Raw genomic sequence first — 26,488 nt, forward strand, 5'->3', positions numbered from 1 at the left:
ATGGATCACAGACCCAAATATAAAAGCTAAATCTATAAAGGTCTTAGAAGAAAACTCAGGAAGCAGGATCAGTTGACCGTGACAATTTATTGGATATATAGGAAAAACTAACTCAGATTTTAAGCCAGGTTGGCTGAGAAAAAAAGAAAAAATGTGTTTCCAAGACACTAAGCAGAATGTGCCTTCTCTCTTCGCCAGTTTGGCACTGTATCCTTTTACCACAGTAAATCATAGCCATTAAGTACAAATACATGCTGAGTCCTCCTAGCAAATCATGGAACCTGGGGATGGTCTTGAAACCCCAACACAGGCATATATAACAGGAATAAATCAATTTGCCTTTATAGCATAAAGTCAAACCAGCACATGGATTAAGCTGACTTGTTGACTTGCAATTTTCAGAGAGCAGAACCTGCCCAGCCTCTTGCCTCAGCAGCTGCTAATGGGCATGAATCACAGCAACCCAGCCTCTTGCCCTTCCCTCCCAACCCACGCTCACTCCTTCCCTCACAGCTGCTGCTTGGTGTGTTCTTGGCTGTCTCAGCCCACAGGCAGAAGGTTTAGCATGCCATCATTCTAAATCCAGGGTATACACAAAAACATTTTTGGGGAAAGACGTTTTTAACATCTTATTAACTTAAAAATGCATGTAAAAGTGCTTTGTAGACAATAAAGTGCTTTACAAGGTAATGTATCATTAGGCTTAAAAGGCAGGCGTGTATGCCATAAAATATAGAATATCTTTGATGTAATGCTTCCAGCACAAAGTTATTTCTCTAGACTAGGTATCATACCTTCCTCTAATTACAAGCTCACATAAAGGGTACAAACACATTTTTAATTTTGGTTTCAGGTTTAAGTTTTGTAGGCCTTAAAATGAATATATTATCGTCATGTTAACAAAAAACAACTTCAAGGAAGACAAGATCACAGACCCATCACCTCAAACTGGTATACCCACTTTATTATACCATTGGAATCCTTTCCTTCTAAGTCCCTTCTCTATGTCATATATACACACACCCCACCTCAACGCAACACCTACTCAATATGTTTATTTCACCTTTCCTGAAGTTCAGGTCATAGTAAATCTTAGTACTCAAAACGATTTTCCAACCTCTTTGGATAAGTAAGTTTTGAATGTTGACTATAGTGTATGCCTGTACCTGGATGTTCTCAAATCTGGCAGGGCAGCATAGTCATATGGGGAGTTTTCTAGGCCCCCCTCCAGATTTACTGAATCAAAATTTCTATCAATGGGGTCTGCATCACTATTTTTTAAGACTTCCTGAAAGCAGATATGCCTAGGAGAATTCTACGGAGGCTCTAGGTTTGGAGTGATTACAAGTATGTCAGAAGTCAGAACCAAGAAGAGGATTTATGGAATGATCTTTAGAAACTGGGGTATAAAGGAAGGAGATTTTGTAATCTTGACATCAGGAATATTTCTCCCTAAGTTGCACAAGGATTATGACACTGAAATCAAAGAGAAGAAAATATAATCCAGTATACTACATGGCTCTGCAGTGGATAATGTCTGCAAAATCTAAAATAATAAAACTACTAAATGGTTTTCAACTTTATAACCAATGCATACACAAAGCACAAAAGGCTTAATTATAGTTAGATAACAGTACACAAATATTATCAGCCTTGACAACATAAAAATCTGGTACAGCTGAAAGAGATGGAAAGAGGGAAGGGAAGATGGAGAAGGGGAGGTGGTGGGAAGGAAAGAGGGAGGTCCAGGGTATCATTTAAAGTTGATAGTCCAGGCCGGCCTGTGGCTCACTCGGGAGAGTGTGGTGCTGATAACACCAAGGCCACGGGTTTGGATCCCATATAGGGATGGCCGGTTTGCTCACTGGCTGAGCGTGGTGCTGACAGCACCAAGTCAAGGGTTAAGATCCCCTGACCGGTCATCTTTAAAAAAAAATAATAATAAAAATAAATAAATAAATAAAGTTGATAGTCCAAAAAACAGAGATTTAAGTATATTACTTAGTCACAAAGGTAGCCAATAAAAGAACTAAAATAGCAATTCAATAATAATAAGTTGGGAAAGTAGAGAGGTGAAGTAACTTGCTCAAATTCAGCTAGAAAGTACCAAAGCCAGTGAACTGTACACAGGCTTCTCACACACCTTTTTCCAGAAAAGGCCAGCTTGAAAATTTCCCCATCTGCTCATTCTTCCAACACACACCAACATTTCTTAAAAAGAACCAACCCCTCCATACTCTACCTCACCTGCAATCAATGCTGAACCTATTTTCCAACTCTACACCATAGTGATAGAGGGAGCTACTGCTCTCCGAGTCAACTGTTAGGAAGACTTCAGCCACCTATCCATTTTGTCTTTCAAAACCCGACAGAAGGATCAGACATCAACACTGAAAATACAAAGCAAGTCTGCCTACTCAACTCTGAGTCTAGAGACCAAACCGCCTGCTTTCACAGAGCCAAGCCAGAGTCATGTGTATGGAGGCATAGCCCTGCCTGCTCCAGGAGAGGAAGCAGGCAGCAGTGTGTGAGGGGTGGTCAGAGGGACTACTGTGATCAAGGCAATATCTGCTTCATGGACCACAGTGTGGGCTGGTAAAACCACTCAGTGACCACTTCTTTATAACTTCATGAGATGTTTTGAAATATTTAATAGAAATGACAATTTCTACTCCAAAAATAATTCTTCAATAATGAGTTATAACCCAAACCCATTAGTACCTTAAAGAACAATTCAAAAAATTCAATTTAATTCACTATTACTTACCCCATTTTCAGTGCGTTTTTCTCCAGGTACATTTATTACATTTCTCTGAGTTCTTTGCTCTTGGGTCTGACGGCCACCTAAAGAAATCAAAGGACCAAACTTACTAAAAGACATACTTATGGAGAAAAAAACATATTCTCCTATTTCTTCATTTATTCAAATATTTATTGAACTCAAGAGTAAAATACCAGGCTGAAAAATTCAAGACTTAGTACAGCTGAAAAGGTGTTTTACAATTAATCTTTTATAGGCTTCCAGTCAAGACAGTGGACTAGATGGTCCCCAATGTCACTCTCTCCCACAAATCAACCAATTTACAACTATTAAAAAGCAACAACAGCCAACCTGGGGCCTCCAGAGCTCAGGGGAAGAGGAGGAGAGACCCATGGAGTGCACGAAGGCAAGAGAAGCCACGATGAGAGAAAGAAAGGATAGCTGCCACCATTTTGAATCCTGGCTGTTTCAAGGCTGGAGTTGGTGAGCACACAGAGCAAGAGCTGGCATAATCCACAGCTGTGCCTTTCATATGAAATTGCTTGGAGGTGGCAGGGGAGAGGCGGGCCTTGGTGGCCTCCAGGCCAGCAAGACCACTAACAGGGTTCCCGTGGACCCACACAGGAGTGAGGAGCCAACAACTGAAAAAAGGAGCCACTCAGAGGCCAGTGAGTCATCACAAGGGACCAGCACACGGCCTGTCCCATGGGAAGTGTTTGGAGTGCAGGAGGTGGGATAGACGGGCCACTCAAGGAACACTGGGGCACAGCATGGACAGCTGATCTGCGCCCAATCAGCACAGAACCATTCAGTGGAGACTGGTCAGTAATATAGAACTGTAAGGGATGCAGTTTGCTAAAGACTCAGACCCAGACCAGAGTTTCCACACAACCCAGGTATACTGGAACTCACAAGCCCCGGAAGTCAAAAATTAAAACCTGAGATACACAAAAAGCCTCCCCAGGGAATCAGCAGCAAAGCAGCAATTTAGCTCAACCACAGGGCTCAAATGCTGGTCCCCAGAGGAAGTTCCTCCATTTTAGAAGTAAGCAAAGGACAACAAATTAGTTCTAGTACAGAGTTTAAGTGGTGGGAACAGCAAACAATCCAACACAGAACTGAAAGAAAAAACAAAATACCAATAGATCAGAGACAAAGTTTGATATTAACTAGTAACAGTCTCACATCACCAAAGAACATCTATAAAACCTAGAAGGACGGAAGCCCCCTGGGCTCCCAGGCCAGGGAATAGGGAGGGCTGGGGGTCCCAGCCATGACCCCTGACATCCGCAACCAGCCCAGCAATGTCCACCAGGCTGTCACAGGAAGCACCCCAGGCTCCTGAGCCAGGGCAGTGGGGGGCCTTGGGCCTTGGCCATGCCCCCTCAACAACTGCAACCAGCCCAGTGATGACCACCAAGAAGCCTCAGGAAATGCCCTGGGCTCTGGAGCTGGGGTGGTGGGGGACTAAGGGCCTCAGCCACACCACCCTGACACGCACAACCAGCCTAGCAACGACCACCAAGCCGCTGCACGAATGCCCCAGGATTGGGAGTTGGGGGGCCGAGAGCCTTGGTCACACCCTCCTAACATCTGCAACCAGCCCAGTGGTGATAATCAAGCCACCGCTGGAAGCCCCTTTGTCTCCTCTGCAGGAATGAGGGGGATGCCATGGCCTCAACCATGCTCTCCCTCCTGCCTCCTTCTCCCACTCTGGTTCCATCCCCTCTCCCCCAACTGCTCTGCAACATCATCTTAGAATGTTAAAAATATATATATATTAATAAACTGATAAAAATTAATCTCTTATACATAAAATTGTTTAAATGAAACCTTTTTACATCCTATCTCAGATCTTGAAATTGACATATCAAAAGGCTTTTGGTGTTTAAAAATGGTGAAGACGGTAAATTTTATGTTATGTGTATTTTACCACAATTAAAAATAATTTTTTTTTTAAAAAGATGACCGGTAAGGGGATCTTAACCCTTGACATGGTGTCAGCACCACACTCTCCCAAGTGAGCCACGGGCCGGCCCAAAAATAAGATTTTTTTCAAAAAGGCTTTGACATTTTAGAAGAGACTAAAATAGAATTTATCAAGTAATGAAAAAATGGATGCAAAAAATTGATCTTCACTAATATTAGGGTTAACACTGAGATGGGACATCATTTCAAATTTGGCAGTCTTTATGAATTCCCCTTTGTTCATTAAAATAAAAATGTTTAAAAAGGCATCAAACTTAAACTGGAAAAATTCTTCATATATCCTGTCATATTTTTAACCTAAAGTGTGATGCACAGTTCTGTAGTAGGTGACTCAGAAATAATATAAGTTAATGTCTCTGAGTTGCTGTATGCCTGCTCCTACCTCATCCCATACCCCCAGCTTTTACTTCATGCTATTTTGAGAATTATCATACCCCAAGCCCACTCTGTTGTGCTAGGATATATTACACTTCACAGGATGATGAATCGAAGGTTTAAAAAAAAAAAGAAAAACTTTTTTTCTTCTATTCATTTCTTATTATTCGAAAAATTTGAAGAAAAATTGCATTATGGAAGTACTGATTCACCTTAAACCATGCATTATCAAAGTGGGTGATAAAATACAGGGGTAAAAAATAGTTAACACTTTTTATGTATAAAGCAAAGATATATAGTACATAAATGTATATATGGTATATCCAATGGGGGAAGGATGAGGAACAAGTAAGAATAAAATGTCCAAAAAAGAGCAATAATGAAAAAAAAAAGATTATGAAACTTATGCCACTATCAGTTTACAAGGTAAGTTAAATTCTTAGTTATTCTTAGTATTTTTTAAGGAGTAAGATATTCAGGTTAATTTAATATTCTTCAGGGCTGGCCCGTGGCTCACTTGGGAGAGTGTGGTGCTGACAACACCAAGGCCACGGGTTCGGATCCCTATATAAGGATGGCCAGTTCGCTCACTTGGGAGAGCGTGGTGCTGACAACACCAAGACAAGGGTTAAGACCCCCTTACCAATCATCTTAAAAAAAAAAAAAAAAAAAATTCTTCAACTGCTACTTCTTCCAAACAACGAACTATCAAGAAATTGGAATACTATAAAGACACAACATTAAAATTATACCAAGTGTCACTTCATCTTTGATGGTAAAGAAGAAAGTTAATGATCTTGCATTTCAGAGTCAGAAAATACTGAAGAATAACCTGACATTTAGTGAGCACTTACTCTGCACCAACCCCCCTCTAAGCTCTTCACAAGGACATCTCATCAACCCTCACCACAACTGCACAAGGCACTGTACATCCTGCAGACAAGAAAATCAAGGCACAGGGAGGTAAAGTCACCCGCCAAGGTCCTGTCTTAAGTAAACAGTAAGCCCAGGATTGAACTCAGGCAGCCTGTCTCCTAACTCTACCGCACTGCCTCCTGGGTTCTAGGTTATGTTCTGCAATTAGCTGGTTGTATGACCTTCACTGAGTTATTTACTGCTCTAAATTGCTGTTTCCCGTGTAAAGGAGATTGAAGTAAATCTCCTCTACTTTCTCCTCCAGCTTCTAAATAGAGAAAACTCACCCCTTTTAGTTTAGGAGTATCTTTTCCTTCTTGTTATATCCTATAGTTCTACACACAATAAACATTCAAATGTAATTCCCTTTAAATAATATCAATTGGTGATAACTGCTTTGCCCTTAGCAAGAATTATGAGCCTTGGGCCTAAACCTGGCTCCTCAGAATATAAGTTGGAGAGAGAAATCCAGCGAGTAAAAGCAAGACAAAGCACAGAACACAGCACCCCCGTGAGCTGCTCTCTCTGCCGTCCTCTTCAGCTCTGAGAGGCAGAGTATCCATGAGCACAAGCAGAGGGCAAGAACATTACAGATGAGGGGAGATGGAATTCTGAGGGCACAAAAGAGAGAATGAATTTGTAAGAATGAATGAGGCTGGAAGAGAGAAAGAAGGGATAATGTGGCTGAAGACATAGGTCAGGTCACATTACAAATGCCATCAAAGCTAATTTAAGGAGTGTTAAATACAGAAGCAGGGACTCTGCTCAAAGTCCTGCGTAACAATGAAAGTGGTCTGACACACAGGATACATCCAGTCCTGACCAATCTCCTGCACCAGCCCTGGGTGAGAAGGTGTATCCTTTGACACCACACACCTCACTGCACCTCTCAAAGCTCCCCTCATCCTAATCCCCTGCCTGGAGTGCGGTAGCTCTGCACAGTCCCCTTCAAGTTCTGCTCCTCAAAGTCCACGTCAAACTCCATCTCCTGCAGGACGTCCTTCTCAAGCCCCAGTCTGTACTGGGGCTATCTCCTCAATACCCATGCAGCTCAGCGCCAGCTATGCCCGCTCATCTCACATGGACTTACTCTGTCGCCACAGACTGAGCAGCACATGGCATGACGATGATGTCAACCTGACGACCAGTCCTGTCACCTTCCTTACAACTCTAGACACTCTCTTAAGTAATCCCTCACATTTCTAAACTTTATAAAGCAAGAAGAAAACAGGTCCCATCCCCAATATTACATCAATAAAAGCAAAAATAAAACTTTTTATTTAAGGATAGCTAGGTAAGGGAGGGTATAGATATTTGCAGAGCTCAGGTACCAAGTTAAAATAAATCCTTAGCACCAGAACAGTATTTTATTTATTTATTTTTATTTTTATTTTATTTTAGAACAGCATTTTAACTGTAGGTTAGTCTAATCTTCCTTCTCAGGAGGATTTTCCCAGAGAGGAAGAGTCTTGTCTAAAGTAAAAGTGGATGAAGAGCTGAGCCTGGAGCCTCGGTGTCCTGACTCCACATGACCAGGAGCAGTATTTTAAAACACAGCATTATAACAATATTTACAGCTGGGGAAAGATGATTTTAAAGTAGACAGTAGCTCATCCAAGGGGCAAAATTTCCTTTAACAGAAAATACAAATAAAGGGGGATAACTTGCAATAAGGGAATTTTCTTTTTACAAAAGGATGTCTTTTCATATGTCTTAAGTTATTTTTTAAATATCAGAAGCAATCCATAATCACTAAAAATTTAAAGATCTCTTAACTATATAGTGTATATGTGTTCAGGAAAAAAAAAGAAGATTCCCTTATTTTCTTTAAATTTTAATTCACAAATATGTAATACATTATTCCCATGGTTCAAAATTTAAAAGGAACAAAAATGGTGTGCAATGAACAACCCTCCCTCCCTGTCCTGCACCACCCTGTCCTCTCCATCCTGCTTTCTCCCCACTCCCCTGGCTAACCACATTACCAGTTTTTTATAGATGCTTCCAAAGATATGTTATACATTTACGAGCAGATACACACACACGACTATTCTTCTGTCATCTTTACACAAAAGGTGGCACAGTATGCACACTGTTTTGTAACATGCTTTATTCACTTAACATGTCTAGGAGATGGTCTGAGCCAGAGCAGAGTCTCTGCAGAATGTTCCACTGTGGGCATGGACCATAATTTAGTGAGGCTGACTCCCTGTTGGGCATTAGGTTTTCCCTTCCAGCAATGTTCAATGAGTAACACTGTATGAATCATTCTGTATTTGTCCGGGCACAACTTTAGGATAAATTCTCAGAATGAGATTGCTTGATGAAAGGTTTTAGGCATTTACGTGTTTAATAGCTATTGCTAAATTGCCCTCTACAGAAGTTGCCAACTGACACCCCCACAGCAATGCAGAAGAATGCCTGTCTCTCAACCTCCTTGTCAGCACTGTGCTATTAAATGTTCTAATCTTAGCCAATAGGACAGGTCAAATATAGTATCTCAGTGTAGTTTTCCCTGCAGTTTTTTTTATTAGGAGTAAGGCGGAACATCTTTTTATACAACCTAGGGCCATGTATATTTCCTTTTCTGTGAACTGCATGAGCATATTTTCCCACTATTGTACTACTTTTTTTCCTTATCAATTTTTCAGAACTCTTTACATGTAAAGGAAATTAGCCCTCTGCAATATGAGCTATAAATGTTTCCCAGTCTCTTGACCTTGCTTAGGATGGTTATTGCCATGCAGTCTTTTTTGTTTTCGTTTTTAAGCAATTTATCAGTCTTATCTTCTATGGTTTATTGTCACACTTAGAAAGGCCCTGACCACTCTAAAAATAAAAAGAGTTTATTTTTAAAATCTAGGTATTTGACCCATCAAAAAAGGTATTTATCAAAATCATCCCTTTAAACAGCAGGTCCCTTTACGTGTTTGAGTGCGTTGTCTGACTGTCTAGGGGTCTTGAGAAAGAAGCAAGGGTACCTCGCAGAAGGCACAGAAACAAAAGATACCAGCCCTCCCTCATACCACTTGTGAGTGAAGGGGGGAAAAGTGTGAATAATTCATTTTGATATTTATTCCTATTTCTCTTAAATTAACTTTTATGGCAAAAATTAACAAATGAGGAAGAAAGTGTTTATCTACCTTGTTCACTGCTCTCAGCTGGGGAGTCCTCATGTCGAAGGAAAAATTTCACTTCTTCCCTCCGTGGCCCCCACTTCTGCAGATGTTCATACATCATATGATCAAAAGGTATGGGACGCTCTAGGAAAAAGACCTCATCTTATTCCAGAAACAAAATGACTCCAACCAAAAGTAAAAAATAAATAGAAAATGAAGTTAAATAATCGTACACATACTCATTTTCAAGTATATTACAAGCACTGATTTTTTTCTGCAAGCATTACATTTTAATTTTAATGAATAAAAGAAGGAATATAAATGGGAAATAATTTAGGCAACAAACAGAAGTATCCATTAAAGCAATTTTGCAACATTAGTAGGGAACACTGAAAACACGCCCTTTACCACACTTATCAGGATGCAGTGTGCCTCCCATTCTTCAGAAAAACGAAACTGGCCAAGCCATGTTTTTCATTAAAATGTTACACATGACAATTGGATGCACAAAGGCTGGACAGGGCACTTCCTGGCACTTCAGGCAATATTACTGTGAATCTCTGCCAGTACTTGCAGAGACCAAAATTTACCAAATAATAAAAATTAAATTCTATAGAATTAAATAAATGCATTTCAAAATTTTTTAAGAAAGCAAAGCTCACAGAATATCTCTTAACCAATTTCTAGAAGAGAATACTAACATAGTTGTTAAATTTAAAAGTACTATTTTTATGTTTATAATGCATTCCATTTTTCTTTTCTGTTGAACTGTCTGAGGTACTATGCCCATTAAAAAAAAAAATGTCAGCTGCCAAAAAAAAAAAAAAAAAAAATCCAGTTGCTTGCCTCTTTCTTAGCTATTTCAAAGAGTTCTGGATACTAATCCTGAGTTAGTTATATATTTTGCAAATAGACTTGTCTTTTAGTTTTGTTGGTATATTTTTTGTACAGAAGTTTAAAAAATTTAATGTAAGCAATTACTAATCTTTTCCAACTTTAAGTTTTTGCATAATAAATATTTCTTTACTCGAGGTCAAAAAGATATTCTCTTATGTTCCTTCTACAAATTTTAAAGTATTCCTTTTCACTGACTTTATGGAATTTATTTCTGTGTATGACATAAAGATCTGCTTTTATTTTTTCCTACTTGAAAAATCAATAGTCCCAGCATCATTTATTAAATGGCTACAGACATTTTTGGATTTAGTTCTCACATCTTATTTTGAGTCCTCTTCCCACCCCCATACTTTTCTGACTTCTCTTGGATTAATAACATTTTCTGTGTTCCCCCTTTTACCCTCTTGCCCATGTGAGACATAGTTCTAAGTACTTTACAGGCACTGTATCCTTTAATCCTCATTATTACCAGTGGCAATAAGCCTGGCCTTGGCTTATCTCAGGTGGAGCACACCTTCAGGCCTACTGCTCCACAGGATCCCAACTCTCAGCCCTGCTGCCTGCTTCTAGCAGAGGCCAGCAGACCTACAGCTTCGGTTCCACTGCTGTCTTACACTTTTGTCAGCACCACGCTCACCCAGTGAGCAGACTGGCCATCCCTATATGGGATCCGAACCCGCGGCCTCGGCGCTATCAGCACCGCACTCTCCCGAGTGAGCCACGGGCCGGCCCGTGTCTTACACTTTTGCTCCACAGCAGGTGCACAGGGATGTTTACCTTCATTGTCGCCTTTTTTTTTTTTTTTTTTTAACGTGAGAGTATCTTTTTCGTTTTTATATATTTTCTCTACACTTTTTTTTTTTTTTTTTTTTTTTTAGCAATTTGAAGCAGAAAGGTGCTTCGAAGCACAACCTAATGCACCAATTTGGCCAATCTTAATTCTTCAGGTTGGTTAAATCTTGTACATCCACTGTCCTTAGTTTTTAAGTCTATTTTGGTTATTTAGGCAAGAAGGATTCTCATTGTTGCCTTCAATTTCACACACAGACTTGAACCCTCATACGGTTATCAAGCTACCTTGTTCTACTAACTTTAATCCAAGTAGAAGACAGAAGGCCAAAGATGTATGATCAATAAGTTTGCAATCCCAACTTCTCCTTCTTGGCCCTGAATGCCATAAAAATTTGAAACACTAACCTGTGCTTATATTTACCAAAAAAAAAAAAGAACCACACAAACCAGTATCATAACTGGATCTCACACCTTCACTTCCAGGGGCATTTTGGTGGTGTTCTTTTCAGCTTCTAAGTCGTGCAAGGGCAGAAACCTGCCCACTAAGTCCAAAGAACTGTATCCAAAGGCAGCCAGATTATCAACCCACATACAGGTGAATGTAGTATATGCAGCAAGATCGCTTTAATTAATTTTCAATTTAAATTTTAACTAATCTTTTAGACAGTCAAGGTGTTTATATCAACTCACATGCTCTCTTAAGAAACACAATGAAAAAAGAGTTTATAAAACTAGCATATAAAAGCCCTAGAATGATCTGGGGGATAGACTGGTTAATAGATTTCAACCAATCCTGTTTTTAGTCCGACCATTTTCAAAAGCACTAAAACCAAGTAATGGACTAGCAGATACAAAACTATGCTATCTACCCTAAGTGAATCAGTGTATAATATTGAATCAATGCATGTGTTGAAACAACACACTGTACCCCACAAATATGCACAAATGCTAAAAAATAAAAAATAAAAAAATATTTATCTAATAAACTAAAAACGAACAAAAACAAAAAAAACAAAAGCACTAAAACCTGAAATTTCTTAACCTTTACTAGCTTCTGTGGCACAAATCAACCCTCTTCCCATAATGCTACCTTAGATTTTAGCTTTTTGGGGTCTGCTAAGTCATTCACCACTTGTCCATCTGTTGCGTATTCCAAAATATTATATGCTATCACATTCTGTTCTTTGACCCTGTAGCTTTAGGCTATTTTATCCCTTTATTGTTGTGTTAGTGTAATTTCAGGAGGGGACAAAGATTAATCTGTGTACATGTATGTTTTATCTGCCTTACTTAACCAGAAACCCATGATGTTCTCAGTCTATAAAACAGGGTTTCTTCACTGGGATTCTATGGACCCCCAGAAGAGTTCCATGAGGTATCATAGCTAAAAAAAGTGAGCATTTTTTGTATATGTGCTGCCGAAGCGAGCACAAGGTGAGCATTTTTTGAACTTCACATGGCATGCAATGCTAGTACTTGCAGTGATGGACAACAGTCAAGCACCCTGTTAGCAATTTCAGTAGTGGTGTCTCAGCCCTGTATGGTAGTGCATGGACGACCATGTTCCCTTGGCCAAGCTCATTCTCAATCTGGCAGTTGGTAACTGGTGAAAATGGTACTGCATGGAGGGGAAGAGAGCAGGCTGATGGCATCAGCCTTTCCCCCCAATCTCCCCAATACCTCCTTACATGTTGGTGACTGAAGCAAACAAGCTCTATCCCTGCAATAGGAAATTGGAGGGAATTTTTCATTCCAGAGAGAGAATATTTACACCTCATGAGCTCATCCCCCACCTCCCCTCCCTCCCCTCCTGCCAGTTCTTTGCTCTTGTTAACATTAATAAACTCGGATTGTGTAGGTTAAAAGTAAATTATATTGTAAAATTTTCATATTTTTGCAATTCTTACTTAGTTGTGAATTATGTCTTTGTTTCATATTTTACTAGTGTTTGTGTGTCACAAACATGTCTTGCAGTCCAATGCGGCAATTTTTGAAGATGAGGTATAAGATAAAGAAAAGAATTCTAGACCTATGCTCACATTCAAGAGAATTGAAAACATATGCCCATACAAACACTTGGATAGCATTATTCATAGGAACCAAAAAGGGGAAAAAACCCACTATGGTCTAAATGTTTGTACTCCCTCCTCAAATTCATATGTTGAAACCTAATCTTCAACATAATAGTATTAAGAGGTGGGGCCTTTAGAAGATGAATAGGTCATGAGGGCTCTGCCTTCATGAGGCTCTGCCTTCATGAGGCTCTGCCTCACAAATGGGATTGTATAAAAGAGGTCCAAGGGAGCTGCCCCTTTCACCATGTAAGGACACAGCAAGAAGGCACCATCTATAAAGCAGAGAGCTCTCAGCAGACAATGAATCTGATAGTACCTTGATATTGGACTTCACAGCCTCCAGAAATTTGAACAATAAATTCCTATTGTTTAAAAATTACCAGTCTAAGGTATTTTGTTATAGCAAATGTCCTACAACCAATAAATGGATAAACAAAATATGATATATCATGCAATGGAACATTATTCATTCATAAAAAAGAATGAAGTACTAATACATGCTACAACATGAATGAACCTTGAAAACATGCTTAGTGAAAGAAGCCAGACAAAAAAGTCCACATATTGTGTGATTCCACATATACGAGTGCCTAGAATAGTCAAATTCACAGAGTCAGAAAGTAGTACAGTGGTTGCCAGGAGCTGGAGGCAGGGGGAAGGGGTAGGTACAGACTTTGGTGATGGTTGTACAACATTGTGAACGTACTAAAAACCACTGAGCTGTATACTTTAAAATGGTGATTTTTATACTATATGAATTTTATCTCAATTTAAAGAAATAAAAAAGAATTTTTGAAATGTTCTCTCTGCTGATTAGCTTCAATGTGAGGAATGATATCAGCAAGTCCCAAGGCTGGTGAAAAAACACCTGGGAGAGCTGCAAAACAAACCCAAACAGTATTTTTCCTCCTTTCAACACAAGTTTGTGGCTGGGTGAGATATCCTTTCTCTAAGTCTTCAGCTCGGTCTGAGAACTTGATATTGAGATGAGAAGAAAACTTTGTGAGATGCAATCTAAGCATGCAGTCAAGGTGTGATTTGCTCTGTACTCCTAGATAAGTTCTAGATTTCTGTAAAGAAAATCCTGCCATTCACAGAAATGCAACAAGCATAGTGCTGCTGGTGTTTCCATCTTCTTACATGTGTAGATACATTTTACTTAATAAACATCAGGGCAAGGACAGAAATGGTCTCATCTTGGCTGAAAATGAAATCTGTGTGTGTGTGTAGTTCAAGTTCAACTCAGAACTGAGTATTTGCATAGCAAAAAACAAGCACAAGTTGAATGTTAAAGAAGTAAATTTCATTCTACATTTTTAGTTTTGAAAGTAACATTTTTTATATATTCAGGCCTATAAAAAATATTTTTTAAAAACATGTATATTTGCCTTTTTAATCTGCAAGGTCTATATTTAGCCTAATGGTAAAGGGTATCCCTCAGTTTTGTATAAAATTGTGTCTTGGGCCATACTTTTATTCATATTGTTTACAGTTTTAGTAGCTTTATTTTTATTTTTTATTATTTATTTATTTATAAAGATGACGGGTAAGGGGATCTTAACCCTTGACTTGGTGGTGTCAGCACCACGCTCTCCCAAGTGAGCTGACCGGCCATCCCTATATAGGGATCCGAACCTGTGGCCTTGGTGTGGTGTTGTCAGCACCACACTCTCCCAAGTGAGCCACAGGCCAGCCCTGTAGCTTTATTTTTAGTTACTTTACTAATCATCATTGTCAATAAAATTTCATGTTTTATGTTAATTACAATTTATAAACTTTTAAATTTATTAAAATAAATTACAACCTTTATTTAAATCTACCACATCTATCTATAACTTAAAAATTAAATACCATCTTGTCTTAAGCCTGTTATTTAACAAAAATTTATTGTTTCCCTTTATGAATTTATAAAATTTTTGAAAAAAAAAGATTAAGGAAAAGTAAGCTAAGTTCCACTATTTTTTTTAATTATAAGAAAAAGTAACTGAAACATCACTTTTGTTTCTAAGTGGAAAAAAAATTACCCTACATATATCATGAAATTTATAGTATATTTCATTAATATCTCATATAATGGAAATCTGTGAAAAGACTTTCAGGCATTCTTGGATAAGGTAAAAAATCAAGTAGGAAATTTAGCAAAAGGGAAAAAACCAAAGGTTCTACCTACATTACTGATCTGCATTAGAGTTGACAACTGCATGGGGAAGGGAACCACAAAAAGAGTAGGAGAATAAACTGGCCAAATTAATAGACTGTCATAGGCTGAGTTGTGTCCCCTCCAAATTCATATGTTTAGTCCTAATCTCCAGTACCTCAGAATGTGACTAACGGAGATATGGGCTTTAAAGAGGTAATCAAGTTAAAACGACATTAGGGTGGGCCCTAATCCGGTATGACTAGTGTCCTTATAGGAAGAAGAGATTTGTACCCAGACACACACAGAGAGAAGGCCATGTGGAGATGCAGGGAGGAGAAGACAACCATTCACAAGTCAAGGAGAGAGACTTCAGAAGAAACCAACCTTGCTGATACCTCGATCTCAGATTTCTAGTTTCCAGAATTGTGAGAAAATAAATTTTTGTTGTTTACACTACCCAGTCTGTATGGTACTTTGCTATGGCAGCTTCAAACTAATACACAGATCCACAGAGAAATATTCTCTACTCAAAAGCATCGATAATTATTGTATTATTATACCTGGGACATACCGATCATCCTAATTTTGTTAATACTTATATTTTTATTTCAATTTTGTTAATATAATGAGTTATAGATGCAACAATTTTTATGCAAGGGTTCCATGAGAACTGAAAGTCATTTTAAGGGTTCCTCCAGGGTAACAAGTATGATTGATAAAGAATGTTAGAGTGCTGTCCCTCTCACTTTGAATTGCATCCACTAGAAGATCTCTCCTCCTTTTCCTAAATCCATCTTTCCTGCTCATTTTTCTGACTGATTTAACCATTTATTAAGTGCCCATTATGAGCAACAGGCTGAGGATATGATGGTGAAAAGACAGACAAGTTCTTGCTGTCAGGAACTTTAGTTCAACAAGAGAGAGATGAAAGCTACCAGATTATGTTTTGAAAAATACTATGACAGTATTTGAGTATAGGGGAGGGACACTTAACACCCTTTGGGATTCAAGGAAGAATGGGAGGCAAAGAATAAACAGAAGCTAGCCAACCTCCTATGGATTGTTCTAGACTATGAAAATAGCATGTACAGAAGCCATGGCAAATATACTATGCTCTGACTCTCTGCGCTCTGGGGGTGGTAGCACTCATCTCTGATGAGGAAAAACCAAGGGTTATGGTTAAGATGGGCTTTGAGACAAGGATGGCACCAACCAAATGATTCACATAAGGGAGATAAGCATTTTCAAGTGGTCATGGACCATTTGGGGCTTCAATACCTACACAAAAATTGGATTCCCTTCCAAGCTAAGTAAAAGAGAAGGGAGAGGCAGATAAGGAATTAGAAGTGATAACAAGTAAGAGCCAAAGTGCTAAGAGGAGAGAGACGATGAAACAATGATGGAATGATCAGGCTCTAATGTGGGTCCTCTAAAAAACGTTAATTACAACTGCTTAAATATATAAAACACTGTTTTTTATATACATACAAACATTGTTAGGCTCCAAAAATGTTAGAGCCTAATGTTAGAGCCTAACATTTTTCAGGGGACCCACATTAGAGCCCCTTTCCTGTAGCTGTCATCAGGATGGCAAATGAGGACCTCTAGTTTAGCAATAGTCCAATATTTATCAAAGTCAAGTTTTTCTCAATGCATCCTTAAAGACTTTACTCTGAATTCTAAGGATAACATTAAAAGCACAAGACTTTGGAAGAAAATATTTGCAAGTCATATAATATAGCTGATAAGGGACTTGTATCTAGAATACATAAAGAACTCTTACAACTCAATAACAAAAAGACAAATAACCCAATTAAAAAATGGGTAAATCATTCATGTCTGCTTAGCTCAAAAAGAAAATAAAAAAATAAATTTTTTGAATGGGCAAGGAATCTGAATAGACATTTCTCCCAAGAAGATATGCAAATGGCCAATAACCACATGAAAAAGTGTTCAATATCTTTAGTCATGAGGGAAATACAAATCAAAACCAAAATGAGATTCCACTTCACACCCACTAGGATGGCTAAAATCAAATAAATAATATCAAGTGTTGACAAGAATTTGGAGAAACTGGAACCCTCATGCACTGCTTCTGGAAATGTAAAATGGTGCAACTGCTTTGGAGAACAGTCTGTTAGTCCCTCAAAAGGTTAAACAGAGAACTACCACATGACTCAGCAATTCTACTCCTAGGTATACACATAAGAGACATAAAAATCTATGTCCACACAAAAACTTGTATGTGAAAGTTCATAGCAGCATTATTCATAATAGACATAACATGGAAACAACCCAAAGTCCATCAGTTGATGAATGGATAAATAAAATGTGGTATAGCCATAAAATGGAATATTATTCAGCAACAAAAGGAATGAATTACTGATACATGCTTCAAAATGGATGAACCTGAAAAACATTATGTTAAGTTTGAAAGAAGCCAGTCAAAAAAGGACTACATGGGCCGGCCCCGTGGCTTACTCGGGAGGGTGTGGTGCTGCCAGAGCCGAGGCCATGGGTTCGAATCCTATATAGGGATGGCCGGTGCGCTCACTGGCTGAGCGTGGTGCAGGCGACACCAAGCCGAAGGTTACGATCCCCTTACCGGTCAAAAAAAAAAAAAAAAAGGGACTACATATTGTATGATTCCATTTAGATGAAATGTCCAGAATAGACAAATATACAGAGACAGAAAAACCGGATTACCTCTAAGTGCCCTTTAAACATTTCCATTTGAATACCTTACCATCTCAAACTAAACATGTTCCAATTGATTGTTCTCTTCCTGTCCAACACAGACTCACACATACCACACAGTTACCAGATGTATTTCCTCTAAGCATTATTTTCAGAGTGTCATTTCCTATTTAAAAATCTACACCAACCCTTCTTTCTGTATGCCCAGTAAGGGCCCGCCCCCGGCCGGTGCTGAAGACCTTGCACGAGCTGGTCCATTCTCTGCTTTGCCGCCTACCTTCTTGCAATACCAGTCCCTCCGCTGTCTGAGTAGCTCACCACATTCTCTCTCTTCTCTTCTTCCGTTCACATTGCTTCCCTTACTTAGTACACCCTATCTTATCTAAGTTCAACCCCTTCTTTAGAGTCTAAATTATTTTGTAGAATTTTCTGTATTCAGTAATCATATTACCTCCACTGATCTTCTCTGCCCATCTAGCTGACAAGTTCCTTCAATGTGAGCCCCAGTATTTTACTCTTCTCAATTTAATAAGGAAATACTTATGGAGGGCCTACTATTTACAGGGCTTTGTACACAGGAAAACACAATATTTCTGCCTTCATGAAGCTGTCAGAAGGGAAAAGAAAAGTCAATGAACAATTTGACGTGTATTAGACAAAACTCTGTAAGGTCTCAGAGGACAGAGAACTCTCACTTGGTTAGTAGCAGTAGGAAGAAAGGCCTCACACAAGAGCTGGATCTACCTTCCCTGGAGATTTTACCTCAGATCAAATCACATAACACATTACTTTTCTTACAAATAGCATTTTGCGAAATCCTATCCCCATGTAATGTAATTGTTTTTATTTTAATTACTCAATTCTTTATCACAGAAAACTAAGAAGCAGGAGCAATATTTTCCATTTGATAAATACTAAACTGTATGTGCTTAGTAATCTTTATAGAAGCTAATACATACCATTTCCCCTCCACACTTCAGCTAAATGGCAACTGCCTTCTCCAGGTTCTTTGCAAAATTCAACAACATCTCGACAGGTTGTTTCTGGTGTTATAGGAACTTCTGTTAAAATCTGTTCATTGTTGCTAAGGAATACGGTTAATATCATCTGTAAGAGAAAAGATTAAAGCTAAAATTTAGATTCCTTATGAAGAAATTGATCTATGAATTTAAAGTGACCCCTCCAACCCCCTTCTCCCCAAATGCCTACAGGAGTAGTTTCTGGAAATAAATAAGCTGATTCTAAAGTTCATGCAGAAAAATAAAAAAGTAAGACAAGCTGGGAAAATTCCAAAAGAGAAGAGTATTAGAAAAGAACAGAACTATCAGATTATTATAAAGCCTCAAAACAACATGGCACCCAATGGGACAAACTGATGTCCCAGAAATACACCCAATTGTGTATACATATGGGAAAATGATACATGCTGAAGGAGGTATCTCAAAATCAAGGAGGGAAAAAGACTATACAGTGTATGATATTTGAGCAATTAAAATACTAATCTAGAGAAAAATTGGATTCATACCATATATCATACACTAGAATAAGTTCCTAACAGATCAAATATTTATATGTAAATCATAAAACCATAAAAATTCTAAAAGAAAGCTTTGGTAAATTCCTTTTTATAAACTTGGAGCACAGAAGCCCTTTTTAACTATTACTCAAAAACCAGATACCATAAAAAAATTGATACATTCAAGTACATTAAATATAAAATCTTTTACAAAGCAAAAAGACAAACTGGGGAAAAATATTTGCAACTCATATTACAAATAAATGGCTAATCTCCATATATAAAGAGCTACTAAAAATGGATAACAAAAAGACCAAAAATCCAATTCATTTAAAAAAATTGGCCAAGGAAATGAATTAATATATAACAGTAAAAGAAAAACAAATGGCCTTTAAACATGAAAATATTTTTTTAAATCTAAAAAAACCCTGCCACTTTGATCTACAATCTTAAGACATCACACTGAAAGGAATTTTTAAAAAACAGTACCCCAAAGGATAATTTAAACCAGATTTTTTTAAATCAGAAAGTAAATTTTAAAAAAATGAAACAAAAATTATTTCTATTTAATCTTTGATAAAAGGTCAGAAACAAAACCTGCATTTGTCTCAAAATTCTCACTTAAAATCTCTGTCAACTCAGTATAATCATTCTTAAAATATTTTTATTCTTGGAAGTGTTCTAAATTCCTTTTTGAGATTAAACATATTTATGTAGATGGTCAGATTTTTTGTAACCAAAATTGATAATAGTTTTGAACTGGTTTCCTTGTCACCAATCTCCCCTCACTCCAACCTACCCTCCACCACTGCCAGTTCATTTCCTAAATGCAAATCAAGTGAAGTCATTCTCTTGCTTAAAATATTCAGGAGGTCCCCACTGCCTAGCAGCCCTTCCCAAAACATTTTCTCCGGTATATAAACAGGAAACAGGTTTCTTTACTGAGCACTTCTTAGAGTCTAATGCTGTAATGTTCATGTTAGTCTCTAACTCTTTTCTCCCCCCAGACAATCTCACGGGGCTTGGATTTCCACAGAATACACTATGAGAAAGCCTAGACGACAGGACAAAGCTAGGAGTTTCCAGGTCCTAGTCCCTCCAAGCACTGAACCTCATTCCCTCAGCTCCAATCAAGTTCTCTCTGGCCACTGTCCCTCTGCCCTTCCTGTTTGCCTATAAACTATTCACCCTTCAACACTCAGCTCATAGTTATCATCTCTGCAAAACTTCCTACTACCTCCTCTCACCAGGAAGGCTACATGTTCCTTCCTTTGTGATCCAGTAACTCTTCACGCATATCTTTATTACATCACTTCAATGAGCATTAACACATCTCCCTCGCTTCACTGGACTCTGCGCTCTTCCAAGCAATTCACTGTTGAATCTTTACTTTCTCGTTGCCTAGTCAGTACCTGACACATGGTAGGCACACTAAAATCTGTTCAACTACATGAATGACACACAAAATATAGATCCCCCACCATACCCTAGAATTGAAAAAACATATACACATAACCAAAGTAAGATACATCCAGTCTGTTCAATAAACAAGCATTATCCCTCTTTCATAAATGCATTTCTATTTTATAACAAATTTTTTTAAAAAAGAAAGAAATTAAACAGCAGTTATCTCTGCTTACTAACCCATAAGAGGGATTTATAAAAAATTGAGGGCTTTTGCATACTGAAATAAATAGCCTGGAATCAATAGAATTTGGAATCAAACAGGTAATTCCTGGATCCAGTTCAAACAAGTCCAGAGCTAATGCTACAATAGTTTTACCAGAAACAACTGGAATATATTTTTATTCTTATTTATTCATATTTATTTTACAGTTGCAATGGTAAATATTTTGCAATATGATTTCATAGCTTATGCTTTTCCAGATCAAATAATGCATTTTCCTAAATCATGCTTTATAAATTAGTTTCAAATTAGTAAAAAAAAAGAATTTTTTTTAATTACCTTTCCTTTAACTGCTATTACTAGAGCTCGCCAATAACCACTAGAGTACCTGTTTCTCTGTCCTTCACAGTCTTTTTTATTCCTCATCCCTTACCCTTTCCCTGCTAAGGTATCCCATGGTTTGTTCTCAATACTAAGAGTTAGTGAAATGTCTATATAAACATTCGCCTCTGGAAGACAAGGACTCACGCACACAGCACTCATAAAACAGCACCTTTTAGCCCTTGTAAAGGCACGGCTTGTGCTTACTTGCTCTCTCTGAAAAGGAGAGTTCTTTGTGAACACATGGTCAGAATGAAGGATGGCATGACATTATTTGGGGGTACTTTCTGAGTTACCAAGACTTTTCAGCTCATAAGTTCAATATGATTAGGGATGGGGAGGACAGGCAAAATGGCAGAATTGTAAGTCTAATCATTTATTTTTAAAAGCTAAGAACTCCCAGATAACTTAACCACAAGTCACTAAATATTACTTCAATTATTTACATTCTATCTTATAGTATTGAATAAATCCTGTCTTTCCTAATTTTAGCTAAATTAATTTCCCATAATCTTTATTATTCAAAGCTGATTTCATTATAATCATGACAGATTTAGAAGCTTCCAAGATAGCTAGTATTGACCTAGATGATAACACACTTCCCTAAAGCATCTCCTAAAATTAAAGCTGAAAAGACATGTGACTTCTAACGTCATTCTAACAAAATTTCTTCAGCTTAAAAAAAACTAAAGAATCTCCAACATAGATATTATACTATATTAATTCTAGGTGCACTTTTTGTTTATATTTTAACATCTTCTGAAATCACAATATATCTCACAATTGATAGCATGTCACAATTTAATGGGTAGTGTTATTTTTTCTTTAACAATATGTACAAAACATACATGAAACCCAATAGGATTAAAGGAACTAAAGAAAACTGACAAAAAAAGAAGTTAATATGTTTATCCTTCCTAAAAGATTAATGTGTTGAAAATAAAAAATTTGGTTAGCAACAGTTAGGAAAACATACAAAGATTCATATGTGCTGTAACAAATACAGCATGTGATGACAAGATGTGCTGTTTATGTCTTTCCTCAAGCAGTCCCTCTGCCCAGACAAATCACTCTAACAGATCCTGCTCGTCCCTGCTTACTGACACCACTGTCTATTCATCCTGACCCCATCTCAGATAGAGCTTCCTTTTCTGCCCTTCTATAACAGACTGTGATTATTTCTAGTATAACATTCTTATGTTAAATCATCAATAGTTTTTGACTACAACCTCTACTAGAACAGTATTTGTGACTCACAGGAGTGAGAAATCATCTAAAAGTGTGTCTCAACCTTCACCTTTTTTTTAATTCAAAAAAGTATGAAAAACCCAGAACTAGACCGTAAGGCACTGAGGGCAGGACTTGTGTTCTCACTCACACTCAGTGCCTGAGTACAACAGACACAGAGTTGTGCTCAATAACCGAGGGACGAGGGCAGACAGGCAGGAGGACAACAGATAACCACATCAAGCATTGTGACTTAAGAGGTCAGCTTAACCTTGCTTTCAAGGACACTTGAGCTACATAAAGAAAATGACCCCGTGGCTCACTCGGGAGAGTGCAGTGCTGGGAGCCGCCGGCTCGGATCCTATATAGGGATGGCCAGTGCGCTCACTGGCTGAGTGCAGTGTGGGCGACACCAAGCCAAGGGTTACGATCCCCTTACCAGTCACAAAAATAAATAAATAAATAAATAAATTAATTAAAAAAAAAAAAAGACAAAATAACAACCATTGATAAAGATGTGGAGAAACTGGAACCCCCATACATTGGTGGTGAAAATGTAAAATGGTGTAGCCATTTTGAACAACAGTTCAGCAGTTTCTTAAAATGTTAAACACAGATTTACCATACAGCCCAATAATTCCACTCCTACGTACCTACCGACCAGAGAGAAATGAAAACATGGCACACAAAGTTGTGCCAAGCAAATGTTCACAGCAGCGCTGTTCATAATAGCCCAAAAGAGGAAACAACTCAAATGTCCATCAACAAACTAGTAGATAAACAAACGTGGTATTTCATATGGATTATTCTGCAAAAAAAAAGCAACAAAGTATCTATGCATGCTACAACATGAATGAACCTTAAAAAACATTATGCTAAGTGAAAGAGGCCAGACTCAAAAGACCACACATTATATGACCCCAATTTTATGAAATGTCCATAATAGCCTAATCCATAGAGAAGGAAAGATTAGTGGTTGGGGACTGGAGTTGGGAATGGAAAGTGACTGCAAACAGGCACAAAATTTCTTTATGGGATGACAGAAATGTACTAAAATAAGATTGTGGTGATGGTTGCACAACACTGTAAATCTAATTAAAGATCACTGAATTGTTCACTTGAAATAGGTGAATTTTATGGCATACAAATTATATCTCAATAAAGCTGTTTTTAAAAAGCAGGATCTGTAAAACTTCCAAAAAAGGAAATCAGAAACGGATGATTAATTTTAGGTGTCAACTTGACTAGATTAAGGAATACCTAGAAACCTGGTAAAGCATTATTTTTGGGTGTGCCTGTAAGGGTGTTTCCAGAGGAGATTAGCATTTGAGCCTGAGAGGACTGGGTGGGCCCTCAATGAGGACGGGCACCATCCAATCTGCTGGAGGCCTGGAAAGAACAAAAACAGAGGAAAAGGTGAACCTCTCTCTTTTGTTTTTTTTCTTTTTTGGGGTGGCTGGCCAGTATGGGGTGGGAAGGGGGGTGAGGGGAAATCGCTCTCCGTTTCTCTATCTGCTGGAGCTGGGATACACTCTTCTCTCCTAACTGTGGACATCTGAGCTTGACACTCTTCAGCCTTTGGGTTCTAGGACTTAAACCAGTGGCAGCCCCGGCTCTCAGGCCTTTGGCCTTGGACTGAGAATCACACCATCGGCTTCCTTGGTTCTGAGGCCTCCAGACTTGGACTGAGCCATACTGTCAGCATCCAGTTTGCAGATATGCGATTGTGAAGTCCCACAATAGGCTGAGTCAATTCCCCTAATAAATCCCCTCTCACATATCTGTATACATGTCCTATTGGTTCTGTCTCTTTGGAGAACCCTGACTAATACAGAAACTCTACTTACGTGGTACCAAGAATCCTAGAATAAGAAACTCAAAATCTATCCTTAGCTATGCTACTGATCTTGCTGTGACTGACCGGGGAAGCTGCTTCCTTGTCCATCTCTGGGTCTTGGTTTCTCAGCAGAAGCTCAATAGATAATATCAGTGAGATTCCTTTTAGGACAACGGCTCAGACTTTTCCGGCCCTGACCCACTCAGGTAAAGCACTGGATCCCGCCAGCTCACCTATACCACCTACTTCTACTTTCTAGTAGAAAAGGAACTCAGAGATAACAAAAAATAATTGAGAAAAAATAATATGATAAAAGCTATACTAAATTTTAGTAGCTTGTAATAACTCACTTGGTAGGTTATAAATAATTCATAAATGCCATAGGAAGGATCAGTTGGTGTGGAGGTGGAGGGACATCAGGAAGACCCTTTTAGCTTTCCTGTGGGCCCTATGCCTCAATATGAGAACTGATGCTAAGCTCCCTTCTGGTCCTGACATGTTGCAACTCTGCTCACCAATCTAAAATCTCAGAAATGTTAGGGCAATGAGGAAAACTAAGTCTAAGACATCACTTTACTTGTTTTGTCCTACTTTCCTAAATCAGCCTCTCAAAGACTGAAAAACACAAACCTGGGAGCCTTTGCCCATCCACACAGAGTAAGGAGCATGAGAGATAAAGACCTGACTCCTTTCTCTCTCATATTCCAGAAACAATACATTAGTAATACCATTGGCCCTAACTTCAAAATGTACGCAGAATCTGATCACGTATCACCACTGCTACTACCCAAGCCCAAGCTACCACCACCTCTGACAATATGTTTGCAAGAGCAACCTAATTGGTCTCTGTTTCCACTCTTGCCCTTCCGATATATCACTTCATTCAAAACCCTCCCATGGCTTCCTCTCTCTCTGAGAATAAATTCCGAAGTCCTACCTACTGTCTACAAGACCCTGTATGACCTACAACACACACATTCATACTCCTCTGATCTTACCCCTTACCATACTGCTCATTCCCCTGCTCCAGCCACACTGGCTTTTTCACTCCTCCTTCAACAGAACAAGCCAACTCCTGCCTCAGGGCCTTTGTACTTGCTGTTCTCTGCCTAGACCACTCCACTCAGCTACTGACATGGCTGTATTATCCTCTTCTTTCAGGCCTCTGCTCAAGTGGAACCTTATGAGACAAGCTTTCCCTAACCAATCTATCTAAAACAGCACCATTCGATTACTCTCTGTCCTCTTACCCTGCTTTATTTTTTCAGCTTAGCACACATCACCACCTATCTGTTGTATATTTATTTGTTTATCCTGTCTCCTGCCACTAGAACATAAGCTCCCTGAGAGGAGTTATTAGTAAGTTCACTGCTGCATCAGTAGTGCCTGGAGCAGTGCCCAGCATACAGTAGGCACTCAATAAACACTCCCTATTATATATAAAATGTCTTTTTATAGTAGGTTTTTTTTGAATCATGAAGCATAGGTGCTTGCCTGTCTTCTCATCTTCAAGGTCTCTATAGAAAAAGATAGCCAATATTTTACTCTTCTAATCACTAAGTCAGTCCACATCAGAGAGAAAAAATAATAATCTTGATAAAATGTTACTGTGAAAGTCAGGATTTCTGAACACACTTATGGGGTATTTGGCAGATTTCACTCAAACCTAGAGATACAATGGACATCCCTTGCTAAAGCCTTCCTTCCAAAAGGTGATACTGCAAGGTAATGGGGTGAGTTTTCCCCCGAGCTGCAAACTTTGGGGAAAAATAATTAACTCCAAAGAAAATGAAGGTATAGTTTAGTAAAATCATATTAAGTTCGATTTCCATAAATGTAATTTGTATTATTCAAAAAAAAAAAAAAAAAAAAAAAAGGGCCAGCCTGTGGCTCACTCGGGAGAGTGAGGTACTGATAACATCAAGGCCATGGGTTTGGATCCTATATAGGGACGGCTGATTCACTTACTGGCTGAGCATGGTGCTGACAACACCAAGTCAAGGGTTAAGATCCCCTTACCGGTCATCTTTAAAAAAAAAAAAAAAAAAAAGAATTAACCTTAGGAGAGCGATGAAAAAACTTTTCATTTATTTAGAAAAATTTTAAGACTAGGGGTACATACTTAACCCTCTTGAGAGGA

At 38.4% G+C, this 26,488-nt stretch overlaps 1 protein-coding gene across 5 annotated transcripts in view; it reads right to left on the minus strand.

The window, feature by feature from the left end:
* Positions 1 to 26,488, minus strand: part of PPP1R13B (protein phosphatase 1 regulatory subunit 13B) — a 78,466-nt gene that overhangs the window by 27,779 nt on the left and 24,199 nt on the right. For 4 of the 5 annotated variants that reach the window (XM_063091452.1, XM_063091451.1, XM_063091450.1 and 1 more), the window contains exons 2-4: positions 18,720 to 18,867; positions 9,184 to 9,303; positions 2,768 to 2,844 (exon numbers count right to left, since the gene is read on the minus strand). In XM_063091452.1, the coding sequence (XP_062947522.1) occupies positions 2,768 to 2,844; positions 9,184 to 9,303; positions 18,720 to 18,867 (345 nt within the window). The remainder of the gene's footprint in view (positions 1 to 2,767; positions 2,845 to 9,183; positions 9,304 to 18,719; positions 18,868 to 26,488) is intronic. The other variant, XM_063091453.1, reaches the window with a different exon arrangement.

This window comes from Cynocephalus volans, chromosome 3 (assembly GCF_027409185.1).
Source record: "Cynocephalus volans isolate mCynVol1 chromosome 3, mCynVol1.pri, whole genome shotgun sequence".
Lineage (NCBI taxonomy): Eukaryota > Metazoa > Chordata > Mammalia > Dermoptera > Cynocephalidae > Cynocephalus > Cynocephalus volans.